Source organism: Schistocerca cancellata, chromosome 5, assembly GCF_023864275.1.
Source record: "Schistocerca cancellata isolate TAMUIC-IGC-003103 chromosome 5, iqSchCanc2.1, whole genome shotgun sequence".
Classification (NCBI taxonomy): Eukaryota; Metazoa; Arthropoda; class Insecta; order Orthoptera; family Acrididae; genus Schistocerca; species Schistocerca cancellata.
Genome location: NC_064630.1, coordinates 59861494 through 59882047, shown reverse-complemented (window position 1 = coordinate 59882047; position 20554 = coordinate 59861494). Strand labels below are relative to the sequence as shown.

The following is a 20554-nucleotide window of genomic DNA, read 5'->3' as shown; positions in this document are numbered from 1 at the left end:
AATACCCTTCGTTGAAGCTGCTCACTGCCAGGAAAGTCGCGGTCTCCACAGTATTCGCACCAGAATGCAAATGCTTGCGGGCTAACTTCCAAACACACGCGTTCAAACTTTCATTTGAATTTTGTGTGTTTCCTCCGCGGCACGGGTAGAATAACTCGTCCTCCGAAAGAAAAAAAAATGGTGCGTGGATAAGGCCGATTTCAGGCAGGTGCATTTTTTTGTTCAATCGCGAATTGCAAATACTTCCGTTCCGTATTCGGAAAAACCGTTTCAGGGGTGGATTCTAAACACTTTTAAGGATCCAAAAATGCAATTTTAAAAAAAATCGATTTTTGTAACCAAAAGATAGTAAACCTCCCCTTAATTTCCTTTACTTGAGACGAATGCTGGGATAGTTCCGACAAGAACACCCAGCACCTTTCATACTATTAGTTGCTCAGAGCGAATGTTCCGCATCCAATAACCTCAGTGCTGGCACATTTTCCCTAACATTATCGCTGCGTTGGGCCGTACCTATGTTAGGTAATGGTAAGTAGGCCCGATCCTGGAGCATTTTATGACCGTTCTAGACGACCCACAATACGACGCTCTGTTAATACTTACAACTGACAGTCGACGTGAATACTTTGACAGCGGCTGAATGATCCACTGCGTCCGCTAGATACGGTGTTTCATCTGCGCGCCGCCGCCTCCACCGTCGCCTGTCTCATATTAGCCTAAGAACCCCAGCGTTGGCAGCCTGCACTGCGCACAAAGATCTCCCTCCATTCAGCAAGCGCGGCTCCAACAGTGCCGGCACATCTGTTCTGTCGCAGCGGCCAGTCGGTCCTTCTAATGGACGTAAGGGCCGCAGCCCGTACTGCAGTTTGCTCTCAAGGAGTCCCGGGGACGCACTACTTCTCCCTTCCGACTCGCGCAGCTGGCCCGCGGGTACCCGTACCGCGAGACAAAGGGCAGCTCTTCTGGCTAACAGCACTGCTGCGAGTTTCGCCTTCTTTCTCCTTGCCGCTCGTGTGTGTGTGTGTATGTGTATGTGTGCGTGTGTGCGTGCTCGTATCCTGGTTCTTAAGAACATGGCCTGTGCATAGCGTGGCATGTCGCAGCTTCTAAAAGTTTCGAATGGTCGAATCTCACCTCGGCTGTTTTGAATATTTTTTCTAAATAACCTCAGCGCTCGCGTATCTTCCCTAACATTATCACTCCGCTGGGCCCTACCTGTGCTAGTTTGTTAGTTAGTTAGTTGGTTGCGTGTTCCATTGATCAATCGCACGGTACGGTTGCCGTTACGATGTGGAACGTGTCTAGTGCACAAGAAATGCACATATATATATATATATATATATATATATATATATATATATATATATATATATATATATTACAATACAGAGTTAAAGGTTAATACTTCTTTTATTTACCCCATTCCCTTAAATGGCACAAAATGCATATACTATATTTATAGATTTATTTATTCCTATTCAAGAATACATCTATGGTATAGAAGGAGTTGTCAAGGAGATATGATTTCAATTTATTTTTGAAGCTATTACCGCTGTCTGTCAGACACCTTATTTCATCTGGTAATTTGTCGAAAATTTTTATAGCAGCATATTTTACCCCTTTCTGAGCCAAAGATAGGTTGAGCAAAGGATAGTGTAAATCTTTCTTTTTTCTGGTATTATAATCATGAATATCACTGTTGTTTTTAAAGTGGTCCATGTTTTGAGAACAAATCTCATTATTGAGTAGATGTATTGTGAGGCTGTTGCAAGAATTTCCAATCTTTTAATAAGATGCCTACAAGATGTGCGACTATGAACCCTACACATTACTCTAACCACTTTCTTTTGAGCAGTAAATACTTTTTGTTTGTCCGTATGACATTATCAGAGTGTGAAAGTGTGCAAAGTATGTTAGCTTACTAATTTCTGTATCCTCAAAATTGGCAATCATTCTGATCGCAAAAGTTGCTGAACCTAGTCGCTTTAGGAGATCCAAAATATGAATTTACCAATTAATATTCTCATCTATATGTACACGCAAAAACTTAGTATACTCTACCCTGTCTACTGACTTCTGTTGATGTGTTATACTTATTGAAGGAACTGTACGATTTTGCAGCAGGAAGTTGGATGTACTGTGTTTTTTCAAAGTTTAGAGCAAGCCCATTTGCAGAAAACCAATTAATGACTTATCCAAAGACATTATTTGTATCATTTTCAATTGCAGTTTCTTTTACTAGATTAATAATGATGCTTGTATCATCAGCAAACAGTGTCAGTTCAGCTTCCATTTTCAGATAGGAAGGGAGGTCGTTCACATATATCAAGAACAGAAGGGGACCCATCATTGAACCCTGTGGAACACCTAATGTAATTTCATCCCAGTTAGATGAAGTGGCAAACTTATTTAAATCACTTGATCCATATAAGGAAACTTTTAGCTTCCGGTTCTGTAGGTATGACTTAAACCACTAGTTAACGTTACGTGCGCCCGTATCCTAACCACACGGTACTGAATGTATGGTGGGCGCATAACAAAAGTCAATTCTCATTCTCGTGATGGTAGAACAGTCGCAGATGTCAAGGTTCCTTCTTTCTCTCGTTGTTTCGGACTCGATGGGCCACACTAATTTTGTAATGGAACACTTCGCTTATTAGCACAGACAAAGCTGATCGCAAGCACGAGAAACAATAGTGTAGGCATATACGTAGTACATTACGCCTCTTAACTACTTCAGGATAATCCTGCACAGAATAAAAAGTATGTTTGTTATGGACATCTTTCATATACATGCAGGATGATTCTGAAATGACTTCACTACTTTATTTACTTACAGAATTTTATTGAAAAGGCTTATACAGGTAGTAGAGGTGTCAACTTGCAGAAAAATATGCAAGTTTCAACGACCACATTCACTTTCACCTTGACTTCCACTTTCAGTTTCACTTTGGTCATACAGAAAATGTCCCATCTGACGTTAGTTTCTTGCCACACTTTATTGAGCATATCTGGCGTCACTTCTGCAGTGTAAGTCTGTATGGCTTCATGTGCCAAGTTTTTCGTAACACTCTCCAGACGGGTGACTGAGGAGCTGCAAGCTCTCTCGACGCACGGTACGTTGATTTGCTTGGATTTCGAACAAAACACTCTCTCTCACCCGCTCGACGACATCCTCATAAACTCGAGAGCGACGTGCAGATTTGTCGTAACGAATGCTACAACTAGTTGAACAAAACTCTGATACCAGTAGGCCTACTAGGGCGTTCCTTATGGTACTCGGTACGAAATTGTTGAACCCTTCTTGCCGACTTTGTTTCCTCCATCCGAAACACGCAACGAGCACAGTCCTGTGAAGTCTGCCATTTTTATTTTCAGTTTTCTGTCATCTAGTGGCGGAATTCGGCGCTACAACGAAAAGTGAATGGATCTTTTGCTACAAAATGACACCTAAATCACATATTTACTTTGTCTCAATGAAATTCTACGATTAAGTGAAATTTCGAAGTCCTTTTAGAATCATCCTATATAAAAACGGGTGTTTTAAGGCTCTTATTTTGTTTGTTACTAATGTTGATTCCCTACAGAAAATGGAATATTCATAACAGCATTGCCTTTTCTTTACAATGATTACGAAAGTGTTTAAATAAGAGAATAAATTGTTCCTGTGAAGCTGGCATCTGGTGATGTTGCAGCTGTTGAAGAATGAAGTTATAATGAAATGTAGACCTTTCGCTGCTATCAGAAGTTGATAAATAACAACGGGAAGAAGATCATTGTCCGAAAGAACAGATACCATCTTCGTATAGATAAGGCTTACCGGCCATTGATCTTCTTCAGTGCGGTTGCACTCACATTGCCCGAACTCTTACGGGAATCTGTAGATTGACTGCCGCGAGTAATGGGTATAGTGGGCAGGGCACCTCAAATGTGGTGTGTGAGCAGTAAGTTGGAAAGTGTAGGTCTCACCGTGAGCGTGCGAGAGACAAGTCCCTGCAGTCCCACTGTCGTCTGTCTCATCGGTGGCTCAGTCGAATAGAGCGTCTGTCATGTAAGCACTAGATCCCGGGTTAGAGTCCCGGTCGCGTCACACAAAAAAAAAGGTTCAAATTGCTCTGAGCACTATGGGACTCAACTGCTGAGGTCATTACTCCCATAGAACTTAGAACTAGTTAAACCTAACTAACCTAAGGACATCACAAACATCCATGCCCGAGGCAAGATTCGAACCTGCGACCGTAGCGGTCTTGCGGTTCCAGACTGCAGCGCCTTTAACCACACGGCCACTTCGGCCGGCGCGGCACTCATTTTTCAACTGTCCCCGTTGATATTTATCAACGCCTGTAAGCAGCGAAAGGTCTGGATTTCATTATAACTTCAAACTGTTCTTGTGTCAAGTGCCAAGTGTTCTCTGAATGAGTTACCATTGTTCCATTTGATAGGGACGACACTGTTAACTATGAATTGCGCGAGGACCTGTATGATTTGGGATCAACACGATTGAATTGATGCACATGTGACCACCGGCCTACACTGAATCGCGAAAAGCCAGCACACATCGTTCTGACAATTCTTGTTTGGGACATCGCGGTTCATTTCTCAACGATTTAACCTTAGTATTTGTCAAAACTTATTGAAGTAAGAGAAGGATCGAATAAAGCCGAGACAGCCGGCCGCTGTGGTCGAGCGGTTCTAGGCGCTTCAGTCCGGAACCGCGCTGCTGCTACGGTCGCAGTTTCGAATCCTGCCTCGGGCATGGATGTGCGTGATGTCCTTTGGTTAGTTAGGTTTAAGTACTTCTAAGTCGAGGGGACTGATGACCTCAGATGTTGAGGCCCATAGTCCGCAGAGCCATTTGAACCATTTTTTTAGCCAAAGCCGAGACAGGCCGAGCGTCGGCCTGCACGCGACCTGCACACCAGGCGTGCGCGTGGTTTGGCAGGTAGTGGCTGGCCCAGCTGTAGAGTGACGTGTTGTGATACGTCAGGTTTTCTTCGCTGAGCTTCCGGAAGCACACCGTTGACATGTCTGTCCTCAAGGGCGCTAGCTGCGCAAGCCATTGAATACGGGACGGCGAGAGTATGGTCCTTCTGAACCCTCGATTCCATATTTGCGTTCGTATGACAGCCAAGGGGTCCTGGCACGATGAACACCTTCTCCTTAGGGCACGACCCTGCCGACAGATGCTGTAGTCATTCCTCCTCCTTACACGAGCAGCCATCATTCAGACGTGTTTTCTCAATGTGAGAACTGTGTGATCTTTCCCAATGTACAGAATCTTGGCGGCACTGCCTATACCTATGCTGTGGCGTTGCGCTGGAATGCCAATCGACTGCATTTTCAAACACACCAATTTGACACTTATTGCATGCCGCCTACAAAGTGTCGCTCTTACAGCGTATTTTGTTGTAAAGGCTTTTCCGTGCTTCGGAGCTACACGCAAGATGAAACGTCCCCTTAGAACAATTTATACACGACTGTGCTTAACCTGACACACAATATTATTTAGCGCAACGCAATCTGACTTTCAAAAATCCCTACAAAAGAATGGCCCTGACTAACATTAAACTATACCTTTCACAAATAACTTACCTCACAAAAATCTTCATTACTCGAACTACTGCAATACAACGAGCGCCACTATTGCCAGCTAAATAAAAGATTCAAACTACTGAAGGCACTAACTACTGATAGGGATAGTTAGCAAATGAAAGATATTAATAAAGAACAAACAATATATTTACCTTAATAGTCATAATATATATATATATATATATATATATATATATATATATATAGCTGTTCATGACAAATTACAAAACTCCGCCATCTCTCTCCCCACATCCACCACTGCTGGCGGCTCACCTCCAACTGTGCAACGCTACGCGCTGTTCACATCCAGCTGCCGCTGCCCAACACTACAATGGCAGACAACAATGCAAACTAGCCACAGACTGCACACAGCACAGCCAGTGATTGTCATACCGAGCGCTACGTAACGTTGCCGATAAGAAAACATAAACAGCCTACTTACATAGCCCCCATGGTGCCCACAAAAAATTTTACAAATTTTTTTGGGCAGTGGCCAATACAGATTTGAAAAAATTTTTCATAATTACAATAACAAAGAAATCAAATGCACACACTTATTAATACAATGGTGGTCAAAAGCTAAAATTTTCTCACAGTCCATAAAGACAGTCCTGATCATTCATCACAGTAAAACTGCCGTTTCTTTTATCAAAGTCTGAGCAGTAAAAGACAATGCACACGGCAGTAGTGGATTTCCACGCATTCTTGAAGAAGTAGTGTTGTCCTTCCAACAGAAAGACAGTGCTGACTCTTGACATGCTGACAGGTAATGGGCCACAATGGAGCAAACCCACAGCAGAGTCATTCGAAGTTCTGAAGAATATTGGTAGGTAGGTCATCACAGAGCAGACCCACTGTAGTCTTGGTAGAGAGTATGGTATTGGTGGGCCACCAGAGGTGCAGACCCACTGTAGTCCTTGTAGAGATAATGGTATTGGTGAGTCAGGAAAGGTGTAGACCCACTGTAGTCCTTGTAGAGATGGCCAGCAGCCATCTGCTGCGACTGTGCAGGTGCACAATCACCATCGAAGAGTCTTGCAGAGAAGATAGGAAGTCCATAACCACCACTTGTGCACTCACAAAGTTTTTTGAATTGTCCTTAGAACCAGCAATGCTGTTAGAGTCTTTCGTACGGTGCACAAGCTGTCGCGCATGCAGTGCGCCTGAGTTGGAACTACTGGGTTTCGGCAAGCCCTCGCTGTGTGCATCCGGTACCTCCGAGTTTCAGGAAGCGCTCGCTGTATGCGCGACGCTCTCCCGTTTCTGTCGTTCAGGGCGCCGCCACTGTGCGGGTCCCAGAGAAACGGAACACCCGTAACGGGAGACGGGATGCGGGCCGCCGGACCACCCTCGGCTGTTAGGGTCGGCGATCCAAGCACTTCGTTCACACACAGCTGATAGCAGCTGTCGCAGCACCTGTTGGACCTATCCTTTCATTTTTCTTTTTTTTACTACCCCTAAACGTCTTTCAGCATTTCGCCGCTGGGAAACTAGTGTTTGAGCAAAGAAAATATCGCTATGAACTTACAACAAGTAGTCTTTAAACCTAATGTGGATTAGTTGCGTAGTATATGCATGACGAATCCAAGCTGTACTTAAAAACTTTTAGGCGTTATGCTGAGCAGTGGAAATGGAAATGAGCGTTTGGCTCCTTACGGGGCAGGTCTTATTACATTCGACGCCACATTAAGTGACCTGCGCGCCGTATGGGGATGAAATGATAATGAAGACAACACAACATCCAGTCCCTGAGCAGAGGAAATCGCCGCACCCGCCGGGAATGGAAACCGGGCCCGTAGGACGGCAATCCGTCACGCTGACCACTCAGCTATCGGGACGGACATGCTGAGCTATAGTCAGGTTCATGTTGGGTAGGCAGTTTATGTAGACGCGCACTGGAAAGTTCATTTACGAGTATATGGGGCGGACTTACTGTGCTATCCAGCTTGAATATGCGTTTTATATTAATTACACTTATTAACTACAATACTTTATAAAATTTTCTGGATTTATAGACAGTCGCTGTACCAGTTACGCATTCAGTGATTATAATTACATTGGTCTAAATATGTTTTGAAAAAGAATTCTGCCTTAACAAACACAGTTTTCTTAATTTTCCATCCTTAAAAGTTTCATTGAAGCCTGATCACATGTCAGTGGGTTTTAAATCGAAACCCTTAGCTGCTGACAGATCTTGTTGATTTACACCAGTGGGGACAACTGAAAATGTGTGTCCTGACCGGGACCCGAACCCGGGATCTCCTGCTGACATGGCAGACGCTCTATCCATCTAAGCCACCGCAGGCACAGAGGATAGAGCGACTGCAGGGACTTATCCTTCGCAGGCGTCCTGTGAGACCCACATTCCCAACTGTCCACAACCTACATTCGTAGTGTTCCTAATAGATATCTGCCGATCCACTCATTACATGTAAGAAGGAGATTCCGGTTTCGAGTCCCGGTCGGGGCACACATTTCAGCTGTCCCCATTGATGCATATCAGCAACACCTGTCGGCAGCTAAAGCTTTCGATTTAATTATTATTTCATTCTAGATAAGCTGCACGGTCATCAATGGTATCTGTTCTTTCGGGAACAGATACTACTTCATACAGTTAAAGGTTATCCGGCCATTGACCTCCTGTGCGAATGCGCACGTTTTGCCCGAACTCTTACGGGACTCGTCAGCCTAGTCTGGCGCGAGTAATGAGTGAATGGGCAAAATCTACTAGGACCACTACGAATCCATATCAGATAATATTCCTTTTTGCCTACATTGCTTGAAACCAAAATATTACCGCGAAAATATCGAAACTTGGATATCTTTATATTATTCTTACTTAACGAATGTAAACCGATGTTTACCTTACTTACAAAAACAAAATTTTATGGGAAAACTGTTCATTTCTCTGTTCATTATTTGTAATGTCACGGAAATACTTTGTTCGAAGCTCATGATTTAACTTGTGTGTTGGCAGGTTCTACCAGCACAGACGAAGAGTGTTGCCCCCTGGTGGCCACACCGAGAAGCATTACGGAAGTGCCCGACCGCCTCCTGATGGCGGGAATCACTCTACCAGGTGAGCTGCCGCAAACTGGAGACTACGTCCTTTGTTGTCATTACCTTGGCACTGGTGAGTGCTTATGAACAGAATGACTGGGCTGTTTTCACCGCTGTTTGTTCAATTTACCGGCACTCTTTAATAGGTTCAGTAATTCTTTATGAAATATTAAGTCAAATATCAAGTGTTTCCGGTGTGGTAATGCTTTTCCTTTCGTCTGATGCATGATGTGAGTCCTAAATACCGTAGAGGAGTTCCAATTCGAACAACATCTGTGCATCAGGTGGTGGTGGTGGGTAGTGTTCAACGTTCCGTCGACAACGAGGTCATTAGAGACGGACCGCAAGCTCGGGTTAGGGAAGGATTGGGAAGTAAATCGGCCGTGCCCTTTCAAAGGAACCATCCCGGCATTTGCCTGAAACGATTTAGGGAAATCACGGAAAACCTAAATCAGGACGGCCGGAGACGGGATTGAACCGTCGTCCTCCCGAATGCGAGGCCAGTGTGCTAACCACTGCGCCTGTGCATCAGAATATGCCTGTTAGTCTTCTGTTTGAACTTCTCTGTCTAAATGATGGAAAATAAAATTTGTATTACATAGAAAATACGAGTACGAGTAAAATGGAAATTTTGAAAGATCACTAAAATTCCTAGAAGTTCTACTATTGATTTCGCAGTTGGCGGGAGTTATCCTTGAAATGACCAAAAGTCGACAGCCTGTTGTTGCGTAACAGAAAATGAAGCTGTGTCTGTGCAAACACTACTGCTGCTCTGTCGACTTGCACCGCGTCGGAACAGCGGCCAGTGGAACGTTTTTCGAGGAGTGAAATTGTAGAGTGGTCACCGCGGATATACATACTCTGAAAGTGAACAGCAACCATCTTTCGACTGAAGTAACGCCACCGGCTTGGCCTTTTCCTTTAACAGCAAATGCTTTGCTCTTCTTGGTCTAACCTGCACCGTTTTAACAGCATTGTAAATACGCTACTGGCCATTAAAATTGCTACACCAAGAAGAAATGCAGATTATAAACACGTATTCATTGGACAACTATATTATACTAGAACTGACATGTGATTACATTTTCACGCAATCTGGGTGCAGAGATCCTGAGAAATCAGTACCAAAAACAACCACCTCTGGCCGTAATAACGGCCTTGATACGCCTGGGCATTGAGTCAAACAGAGCTTGGATGGCGTGTACAGGTACGTGCATGTTCAACATGATACGACAGTTCGTCAAGAGCAGTGACTGGCGTATTGTTACGAGCCAGTTGCTCGGCCACCATTGACCACACGTTTTCAATTCGTGAGAAATCTGGAGAATGTGGTCGTCCATTATCCTGCCGAAATGTAGGGTTTCGCAGGGATCGAATGAAGGGTAAAGCCACGGGTCGTAACACATCTGAAATGTAACGTCCACTGTTCAAAGTGTCGTCAATGCGAACAAGAGGTGACAGAGACGTGTAACCAATGCCACCCCATACCATCACGCCGGGTGATACGCCAGTATGGCGATGACGAATACACGCTTGCAATGTGCGTTCACCGCGATATTGCCAAACACGGATGCGACCATCATGATGCTGTAAACAGAACCTGGATTCATCCGAAAAAGTGGCGTTCTCCATTCGTGCACCCAGGTTCGTCGTTGAGTACACCATCGCAGGCGCTCCTGTCTGTGATGCAGCGTCAAGGGTAACCGCAGCCATGGTCTCCATGCTGCTGCAAACGTCGTCGAACTGTTCGTGCAGTTGGTTGTTGTCTTGGAAACGTCCCCATCTGTTGACTGGAGGATCGAGACGTGGCTGCACGATCCGTAACAGCCATGCGGATAAGATGCCTGTCATCTCGACTGCTAGTGATAAAAGGCCGTTGGGATCCAGCACGACGTTCCGTATTACCCTCCTGAACCCATCGATTCCATTTTCTGCTGACAGTCGCTGGATCTCGACAAACGCGAGCAGCAATGTCGCGAAACGATAAACCGCAATCGCGATAGGCTACAATCCGACCTTTATCAAAGTCGGAAACGTGATGGTACGCATTTCTCCTCCTTACACGAGTCATCAGAACAACGTTTCACCAGGCGACGCCGGTCTACTGCTGTTTGTGTATGAGAAATCGGTTGGAAACTCTCCTCATGTCAGCGCGTTGTATGTGTCGCCACCGGCGCCAACCTTGTGTGAATGCTCTGAAAAGCTAATCATTTGCATATCACAGCATCTTCTTCCTGTCGGTTAAATTTCGCGTCTGTAACACGTCATCTTCGTGGTGTAGCAATTTTAATGGCCAGTAGTGTATCTTACATCAGACGACTGAAAATTGGAACAGTTTTTACGGAAGGATAACCGAACAAGCTTGCTCTTTCAAACTGGCTGACAATGAAGCTGCATGTCAGAACTAGATGGATGACTTCTCGACTGCGGCAGTTCTGTTCAGGGATGAAAGTACGCAGTGGCCACTTTTGCCTTGCCGGCCACTGTACCGCACCTTCTCCCCTACCTAATCTGAACTTGTGTTCCGTTGTTGTGACCTCTTCGACGAAGGGCTACTAAACACTAATCTTCCTTCGCTCTTCGTAGAGACTTCCTTACAGCAAAGTGAAACGGCAACGGCTTGAACCAGACGCGCTTGCAAACGTCGCGTACGAAAACGTGTGAGTAGATTTGCCTGGGATGGGGGAGGGGGTCCTCGTGTAACACGGGAGGTGGTACCCGGTGGCGCCGCGCGGGACACAAGCCCTAATGGCGGGCTCGCGTGACGCCCGCACCAGAGTATGAACCGTGGACGGGCGGTACGGCCGCCCCTCTCGCCTGCATGTCTCCATTGTCTGCGCCTGCCCGCCATCGACTGCGGGGCGCCTGGGAGAAACGTCTGCTCCTTTGTGCGGCCGCCGTGCAGACCGACGCCTGGCACGGCTCGTAAAAACTTTGACACGGTCGTCTCTTACGGCAGTTCCTCGTAGGCGGAAGAGATTCGTTTTTCTGTCATTTCTACCGCAAAGGATGAATTTATTTTGCTACGCAATTTTAACATTGAAACTTCCTGGCAGATTGAAACTGTGTGCCGGACCGAGACTCGAACTCGACTCTCAGTGCAGCACACAGTTTTAATCTGCCAGGAAGTTGCATATCAGCGTGTAACACCGAAAATGCGGGCTGGATGGCACCTGCTAACGAAGTATAAATTTTTTTTAATTGTATGTAAATACAGGGTTATTCCAAATGATTGAAGCGATTTCACAGCTCTACAATAACTTTATTATTTGAGATATTTTCACAATACTTTGCACACACATACAAAAACTCAAAAAGTTTTTTTACGCATTCACAAATGTTCGATATGTGCCCCTTTAGTGATTCAGCAGACATCAAGCCGATAATCAAGTTCCTCCCACACTCGGCGCAGCATGTCCCCATCAATGAGTTCGAAAGCATCGTTGATGCGAGCTCGCAGTTCTGGCACGTTTCTTGGTTGAGGTGGTTGAAACACTGAATCTTTCACATAACCCCACAGAAAGAAATCGCATGGGCTTAAGTCGGGAGAGCGTGGAGGCCATGACGTGAATTGCTGATCATGACCTCCACCACGACCGATCCATCGGTTTTCCAATCTCCTGTTTAAGAAATGCCGAACATCATGATGGAAGTGCGGTGGAGCACCATCCTGTTGAAAGATGAAGTCGGCGCTGTCGGTCTCCAGTTGCGGCATGAGGCAATTTTCCAGCGTGGCCAGATACACGTGTCCTGTAACGTTTTTTTTTGCAGAAGAAAAAGGGGCCGTAAACTTTAAACCGTGAGATTGCACAAAACACGTTAACTTTTGGTGAATTGCGAATTTGCTGCACGAATGCGTGAGGATTGTCTACCGCCCAGATTCGCACATTGTGTCTGTTCACTTCACCATTAACAAAAAATGTTGCTTCATCACTGAAAACAAGTTTCGCACTGAACGCATCCTCTTCCATGAGCTGTTGCAACCGCACCGAAAATTCAAAACGTTTGACTTTGTCATCGGGTGTCAGGGCTTGTAGCAACTGTAAACGGTAAGGCTTCTGCTTTAGCCTTTTCCGTAAGATTTTCCAAACCGTCGGCTGTGGTATGTTTAGCTCCCTGCTTGCCTTATTCGTCGACTTCCGCGGGCTACGCGTGAAACTTGCCCGCACGCGTTCAACCGTTTCTTCGCCCACTGCAGGCCGACCCGTTGATTTCGCCTTACAGAGGCATCCAGAAGCTTTAAACTGCGCATACCATCGCCGAATGGAGTTAGCAGTTGGTGGATCTTTGTTGAACTTCGTCCTGAAGTGTCGTTGCACTGTTATGACTGATTGATGTGAGTGCATTTCAAGCACGACATACGCTTTCTCGGCTCCTGTCGCCATTTTGTCTCACTGCGCTCTCGAGCTCTCTGGCGGTAGAAACCTGAAGTGCGGCTTCAGCCGAACAAAACTTTATGAGTTTTTCTACGTATCTGTAGTGTGTCGTGACCATATGTCAATGAATGGAGCTACAGTGAATTTATGAAATCGCTTCAATCATTTGTAATAGACCTGTATTTGTAATTTAAATGCTTTCCTTTAATAACTAAGGACATTGCTTCACTGTATGTGTACTTTTAGGTAGAAGTCTGTTGACGTTTCATTGTATTTATCTGTGTTTTACTGTGAAGCTTATAAGCTCTGGGAAAAAGCCAAAGGAATTGTTATTTGCATCGACCAGCAACGATAATAACAGTGCCTGTGCGTTGTAAAATCTTTGGGTAGGGAGTTGTTACGCAGAGCGCGCAGAGAGAGCGGGAGACGTGTTCCAGCGCTCGTAGTGTGCGCAAGTGTGGTGTTAACGGTCTCGCAGTAGAGAGTACCATTTCGGCGCCATCATGTAGGCTATTTACAATTTGTACAGAAACCAGATGGCTGTTATAAGAGTCGTGGGACATGAAAGGGAAGCAGCGGTGGGGAAGGGAGTAAGACAGGGTTGTTGCCTCTCCCCGATGTTATTCAATCTGTATATTGAGCAAGCAGTAAAGGAAACAAAAGAAAATTTCGGAGTAGGTATTATAATCCATGGAGAAGAAATAAAAACTTTGAGGTTTGCCGATGACATTGTAATTCTGTCAGAGACAGCAAAGGACTTGGAAGAGCAGTTGAATGGAATGAATGGTATCTTGAAGGGAGGGTATAAGATGAACATCAACAAGAGCAAAACGAGGATAATGGAATGTAGTGGAATTAAGTCGGGTGATGCTGAGGGAATTAGATTAGGAAATGAGACACTTAAAGTAGTAAAGGAGTTTTGCTATTTGGGGAGCAAAATAACTGATGATGGTCGAAGTAGAGAGGATATAATATGTAGACTGGCAATGGCAAGGAAAGCGTTTCTGAAGAAGAGAAATTTGTTAACTTCGAGTATAGATTTAAGTGTCAGAAAGTCATTTCTGAAAGTATTTGTATGGAGTGTAGCCATGTCTGGAAGTGAAACATGGACGGTAAATAGTTCGGACAAGAAGAGAATAGAAGCTTTCGAAATGTGGTGCTTCAGAAGAATGCTGAAGATTAGATGGGTAGATCACATAACTAATGAGGAAGTATTGAATAGGATTGGGGAGAAGAGAAGTTTGTGGCACAACTTGACCAGAAGAAGGGATCGGTTGGTAGGACATGTTCTGAGGCATCAAGGGATCACCAGTTTAGTATTGGAGGGCAGCGTGGAGGGTAAAAATCGTGGGGAGAGACCAAGAGATGAATACACTAAGCAGATTCTGAAGGATGTAGGTTGCAGTAGATACTGGGAGATGAAGAAGCTTGCACAGGATAGAGTAGCATGGAGAGCTGCATCAAACCAGTCTCAGGACTGAAGACCACAACAACAACAATGTACGCGCGCCGGCCAGATGACTAGAAGGAAGAGGAAGGACGGTGGAAGGGCGGAAGAAGCTGTATTAATTACTATTGCCCGTTCCTGTAACTAGCCGTGGCCCCACAAGATGCTACCGTCTTCAACAACAGCAGCAGTTCCCGCTACACAGATTCGTCGTCGGCTCCGAGTTTCGTCGCAAGCACAGCACTGAAGTAAGACTGTTCATTGGTAGAAATTATTAACGGCTAACCCAGCAGCACAACTGAATGTGATTTGATTGATAAGATTTATTTAAATAATAATCAGTTAAAGTCAGGGCGATTGTGTCCTCATTGCCCCCAGATATTGTTACCAAGCAGGGTCCTTGTTCCTTTTCTTTTCCCTTATATGCTAACCGAAGTTTGAGAATCTATCACTGGAAAAACTCCAAATCTGAAGAAAATGCACAAATTAAGAGTGCGGAAGTTTTATTTATTTTACATATAGCTTGAATCACATGGCTGTTTGGTTTGGTACGTATTCTAGTATTTAAATCCGTTCAAGTCAGTAAAAAAGGCTGAGTTGTTGAGACAATAATATTAAATCCAATTTGAAAATTAAGTAACTGCAAAGTAAAAAGTGCTTGCCTTTCTCTAAATCTCTTTGATGACGTTATGTTGAGGTCTCTGAAAGTCGTTGTTCACGTAACGAAGTTCATTACTAACATACAGTTTAAGTGGATATTTTCAAATCATCCTTCTCGATCGCCTTATTCAAAATTTAATGACAAACTTAATGTAAAAGTGACTTCTCAGTTTTCTTTATCACTAGATACGCACTTAAAATCAGTGTAAAAAAACTTGACAACCTTCAGTTGCCACGTCAGTGTTTAATAATAAATGTTTCTCTTTCCCATCATCTTGTACAGGATTTTGGATGTAAATCGCCCTAGTGGGCTGGCGACCGTAATTATTTCCTTTTCGTTCATTAGTGTAACTTTTGGATTCATAATCAGTGGTACCCCTTTTCTGTCCAGTGTTGTTCGTCAGTGACTACACAAAATAACTTTCATTTCTCCAAATTGTAGCGCTGTTCGGTTTAATTATTTTTTTATTTTTCGTAGACTTTTCTATCAGAAAGATTGGTTGTACACTTTCCCCCTACTTATCGGTATTACTTCTTCGGGAAAGATAGCCTTATCCAATTAGAAAAATTCCATTAGGTATACACGCGATCCACGGTCATATTTTATATCGCAAGCAGAATAGGTCGATTAGTAAGGGGGAGGTTACAAGCGCACACTCCGCCGCAGAGTGAAAATCTCATTCTGGATTTTTAACATTTTTCAGTGGTTCAATAATTCACAGATACTTGAAACGTTCACTGACGGAAAAAACACCAAAAAACAATTAATATGTGGTAGTGAAATTCAGGGAATACATTTCTCTAGATAACATATTTAAGTGATCAACATTGCAAGATCACAGGTTAATTCAAGTGCGAGGTAATCTCTTGCAAATGTGATATACTGGTATATCAATAACCAGTGTAACAGCCAGAATGTTGAATGCAGGCACGCAAACGTACATGTTTAGTATAGGTGCCTGATGTCAGTTTGTGGGATGGAGTTCCATACCTGTTGCGTCTGATAGGTCAGTACAGAGACGGTTAATGCTGGTTGTAGATGACGCTCCAGTTGTCGTCCGACTATGTCCCATGTGTGCCCGATTGGAGACAGACCTTGTGATCGAGCAGGCCAAGGCGACACGTCGACACTCTGTAGAGGATGCTGGTTGACAACAGCAGTATGTGAGCGAGCGTTGTTCTTTTGAAAAACGCCATCCCTCGAATGTTGTTCATGCCGCAAGGGTAGCCGCGCGGTCTAAGGCGCCTTGCCACGGTTCCAAAAAGGTTCAAATGTATGTGAAATCTTATGGGACTTAACTGCTAAGGTCATCAGTCCCTAAGCTTACACACTACTTAACCTAAATTATCATAAGGACAAACACACACACCGATACGCCAGGGAGGACTCGAATCTCCACCGGGACCTGACACGGTTCGCGTGGCTACCCCCGTCGGAGGTTCGAGTCCTCCACCGGGCGCGAGTGTGTGTGTTGTCCTTAGCGTATGTTACTTCAAGTTAGACTAAATAGCGTGTAAGCCTAGGGACCGATGACCTCACCAGTTTGGCCCCATAGGAACTTACCATAAAAAAAAAAAATAAAAAAAATGCTGCTCCTGAATGTCAACACAACGGGTCGAATCGCCAGACTGAAGTACAAATCTGCAGTGTGTGTGCGCTCGCTCTCATACGAAATAGCACAGTTAGTAGCGAGAACTGACACTTGTGAACGTACAAGATAATGCAAGCGAAGTCATTCCATTATACGTGATTCCGTAAATGAGCAGTTACCCAGATAACTGTGAATGTGTGTTTACGAGTCGCCACTGATGTCAGAATGAAGTATTGTTCTGGTTGGTTCACATGTACCTGAAACGTAAAAGGCTGAATTACGTCCTTATCTAAATGATCTGAAATTTCACCCATGACCTACCCGAACAAGAAATACAATACTACTACAGAACGTTTACAGCATTCTCGTACCTGTAGAAATGGGGAAACAAGCGAGGAAACACTGACCCCATGACTTACCTTAGAAGACAGGTCAAGGAAAGGCAAATCTGCATTTATAGCGTTTGTAGATTTCGAGAAAGCTTTGGACACTGTTGACTGGAAAACACTCTTTAAATTTCTGACTGTAGTAGCGGTGAAAAACAGGGACCGAAAGGTTATTTACAACTTATACAGCAACCAGATGGCAGAAAAAAAAACGGAGGGCCTAAAAAGAAAGCAGCTGTTGAGAAGGGAATGAAATACGGTTGTAGCTTATCCCAAATGCCCAAATGTTATTCAATCTGTACATTGAGCAAGTTGTAAAGGAAAGGAACGATAAATTTGGGAAGCGAATTAAAGTTCAGGGAGAAGAAATAAGAACGTTGCAGTTTGGCGATGACATTGTAATTCTGTCATACAGAGGAAGGGGTTTGGAAGCTCTGTTCAAACGAATGGACGGTGTCTTGAAAGTAGCATAGAAGATGAGCATTAACAAAAGCCAAACAAGGGTAATAGGGATTGTATTCGAATTGAATGAGGCGATGCTGAGAGAATTAGACTGGGAAACGAGACACTAAAACTAGTAGTACACAGGATGTAAAATGTAGACTGGCAGTGGCAAGAAAAGCGTTTCTGAAGAACAGAAATTTGTTGAGAACGAATGTAAATTTAAGTGTTGGGAACTCTTTTCTGAAGCAATTGGTCAGGATTGTAGCCTTTTATGATAGAGAAACGTGGATAATAAGCAATTCAGACAAGAAGACAGTAGAAGCTTTCGAAAAATGGTGTCACAGAAGAATACGGAAGATGAGGAGGAACTGAATAGAATTATGGGGAAAAGAAATTTGTGGAATAACTTGACTAAAAGAAAGGATGAGTTGATAGGAAACATTCTGATTCACTAAGGTATTGCCAGTGTAGTACTGGACGTTTGTGTGTGTGTGTGTGTGTGTGTGTGTGTGTGTGTGTGTGTGTGTGTGGAGGGGTGGGGTGGGAGGGGGGAGCGGTGAAAATTCCAGAGGGAGACAAAGAGACGAGTACCGTTAGCAAGTTCAAAGGGGTGTGGGTTGAGGTAGTGATTTGGAAATAAAGAGTCTGGCAGAGGATAGAGTAGCTGGAGAGCGGCATCAAACCATTCTTCCGACTGAAGACCACAACAACAACAACATCCTGAGATTGGTACACCCACACTACTACTACTACTACTACTACTACTACAGAACGTTACATTTGGCAAATGAAGAACACACGTTCCTGCTCAACAAGGCGTTTCTCTGTTGTCCTCAAATTTGGATGTAATACTGCACTCGTCTTTGAAGTGAGTTGTGAATTCTCTGAAACACCTGCGGATCGTCTCGTAAAGTACGACAAAATCGTGGAACTCAGTTCTTCGACATTATCAGCGATGGATATGTGCACATCTCTTACGAGTGACTCCAAGCAGATAAACCCAGAGGATAGCTGTCAGGTGATTTTTAAGGCCGAAGGCAGGCCGTGTTGGACCTATATCGGTAAGTTAGATGTCGTATTATATTGGCAGCTAAATGTTCGCCGTCGTGCATCTACTATATTCCCCAACATTCGTCCATGATTAAAATTTGATCACTCTTAGACGGGGACTTAATCGCGAAGTTAACATTTTAAACATTTATACTAAGTAGGACAATATTTCGTAGTAAGTCTCGGCTCGTAACTACACAGACGGATTATCCAGCATGTGGCTGTTTTTCGTACCTACTTTTACTGGAATATATTTCCTTTTGTTATCATATATTTTCACCTGTATCAATTTTCTCTGTTAATTATGATGTTGCCGGCCGCTGTTTTTCGTACCTACTTTTACTGGAATATTTTTCCTTTTGTTATCATATATTTTCACCTCTCTGTTAATTATGATGTTGCCGGCCATTGTAGCCGTGCGGTTCTAGGCGCTTAAGTCCGGAACCGCTCTGCTGCTACGGTCGCAGGTTCGAATACTGCCTCGGGCATGGACGTGTATGATGTCCTTAGGTTAGTTAGGCTTAAGTAGTTCTAAATCTAGGGGAATGATGACCTCAGGTGTCAAGTCGCATAGTGCTTAGAGCTATTTGAACCAATTGTGATGTATCACACGTACGACACCTCAACGGAAACAGTATAAAATTATTAAAATAATTTTTATGACTAAAAAACGCGTAATTGTTTAAATTGTTCAAATGGCTCTGACCACCATGGGACTTAACTTCTGAGGTCATCAGTCCCCTAGAACTTACAACTACTTGAACCTAACTAACCTAAGGACAGCACACACATCCGTGCCCGAGGCAGGATTCGAACCTGCGACCGTAGCGGTCGCACGGTTCCAGACTGTAGCGCCAGGAACCTCTCGGCCACCCAGGCCGGCGTGTATTTGTGATGTTTTGAATGTTACTATAGTTTAATCTGTTTAGTACTCTGTACCATGCGGGGTCATAAAAGCCGAAAAATCGTGAAGGGTGAGAGTGGAACCAAGCTTCTTTCCAGCATCAACCCCCGCCAACAACGACGGAAAAAGCTGTCGACTTCAGAAGATGTAAGAAAGAACAATAGACAGTAGAGTACAAAGAACACTAGTGAAGGAGCTTTGCAAATAAAAGAGGAGGCTGTGTGGTGAAAAGACTGTTAAGGGGCTCCGGGAAGGCTCAAAATCATGAAAAGTTCAATTTTTACTTTTTTGCGTTTTCTGAATCTGCAGGCTATTACCTTTTAATAGATATATAATTTATTCAATTCCGAAGACTACAACTATTTTTAACTTTTTTTTAAATGTGTTCTACATGGGCGTGACCCCCTGTGGCGCTGTTAAACTGCTGTCAAATGGTGTTATTATTAACGTCCGTGTTCATCAGGTACATTTTAGTGATGTGAGATAAAGTATGTGTTGTGGCTAACCTGTGATGGTCAATATATATCGCTGGTGTGATTGTCGATTGTTTCATGTTTATTTACTCTGTCGTTATCTCGAAAATATTCTTAATTAATTCCCCAAGACTGTATTTGTTGGAATAGAAACACTTCACTTTGGTGTGTATGATGCTGTTGCGACTTTCAATTATGGCAACATTCTAAGGTGCAAGGTATTTAGAAATATGGGAATGAAGATAGGTTCTAACATGGTACGAGCGATGCTTGCTTTAGACAAGGAACGCCTTCGGGCTGCAGACAGGGCTGTAAAGAGTCTAGAAATACAAGCAAGAGTAAACAGGAGGAGGAACAAGAGGAAGCTGGAGGAGGAGTTTGCAGAGGATGAAGATAATCCATCCTATGGACCTGGAATGCACTAAAAAGTTAATCCAATCTTTGTCGCTCGATTCCCAAAACTGTTATTTTCTCATACTAATTACATGTTTTCTAAGGATCTTCCAAACATATTTGTTTCAAATTTTCAGTAAATGTTACACAGTACCTTCTGCATAATTTAACACAGCC

The 20554-nt window shown here is 43.8% G+C and overlaps 1 protein-coding gene across 1 annotated transcript in view; it reads left to right on the top strand.

Annotated features, from left to right (window-relative positions):
- Nucleotides 1-20554, top strand: part of LOC126188364 (puratrophin-1-like) — a 1249514-nt gene that overhangs the window by 559874 nt on the left and 669086 nt on the right. The window contains exon 5 of the mRNA XM_049929962.1: nucleotides 8570-8671. Within this exon, the coding sequence (XP_049785919.1) occupies nucleotides 8570-8671 (102 nt within the window). The remainder of the gene's footprint in view (nucleotides 1-8569; nucleotides 8672-20554) is intronic.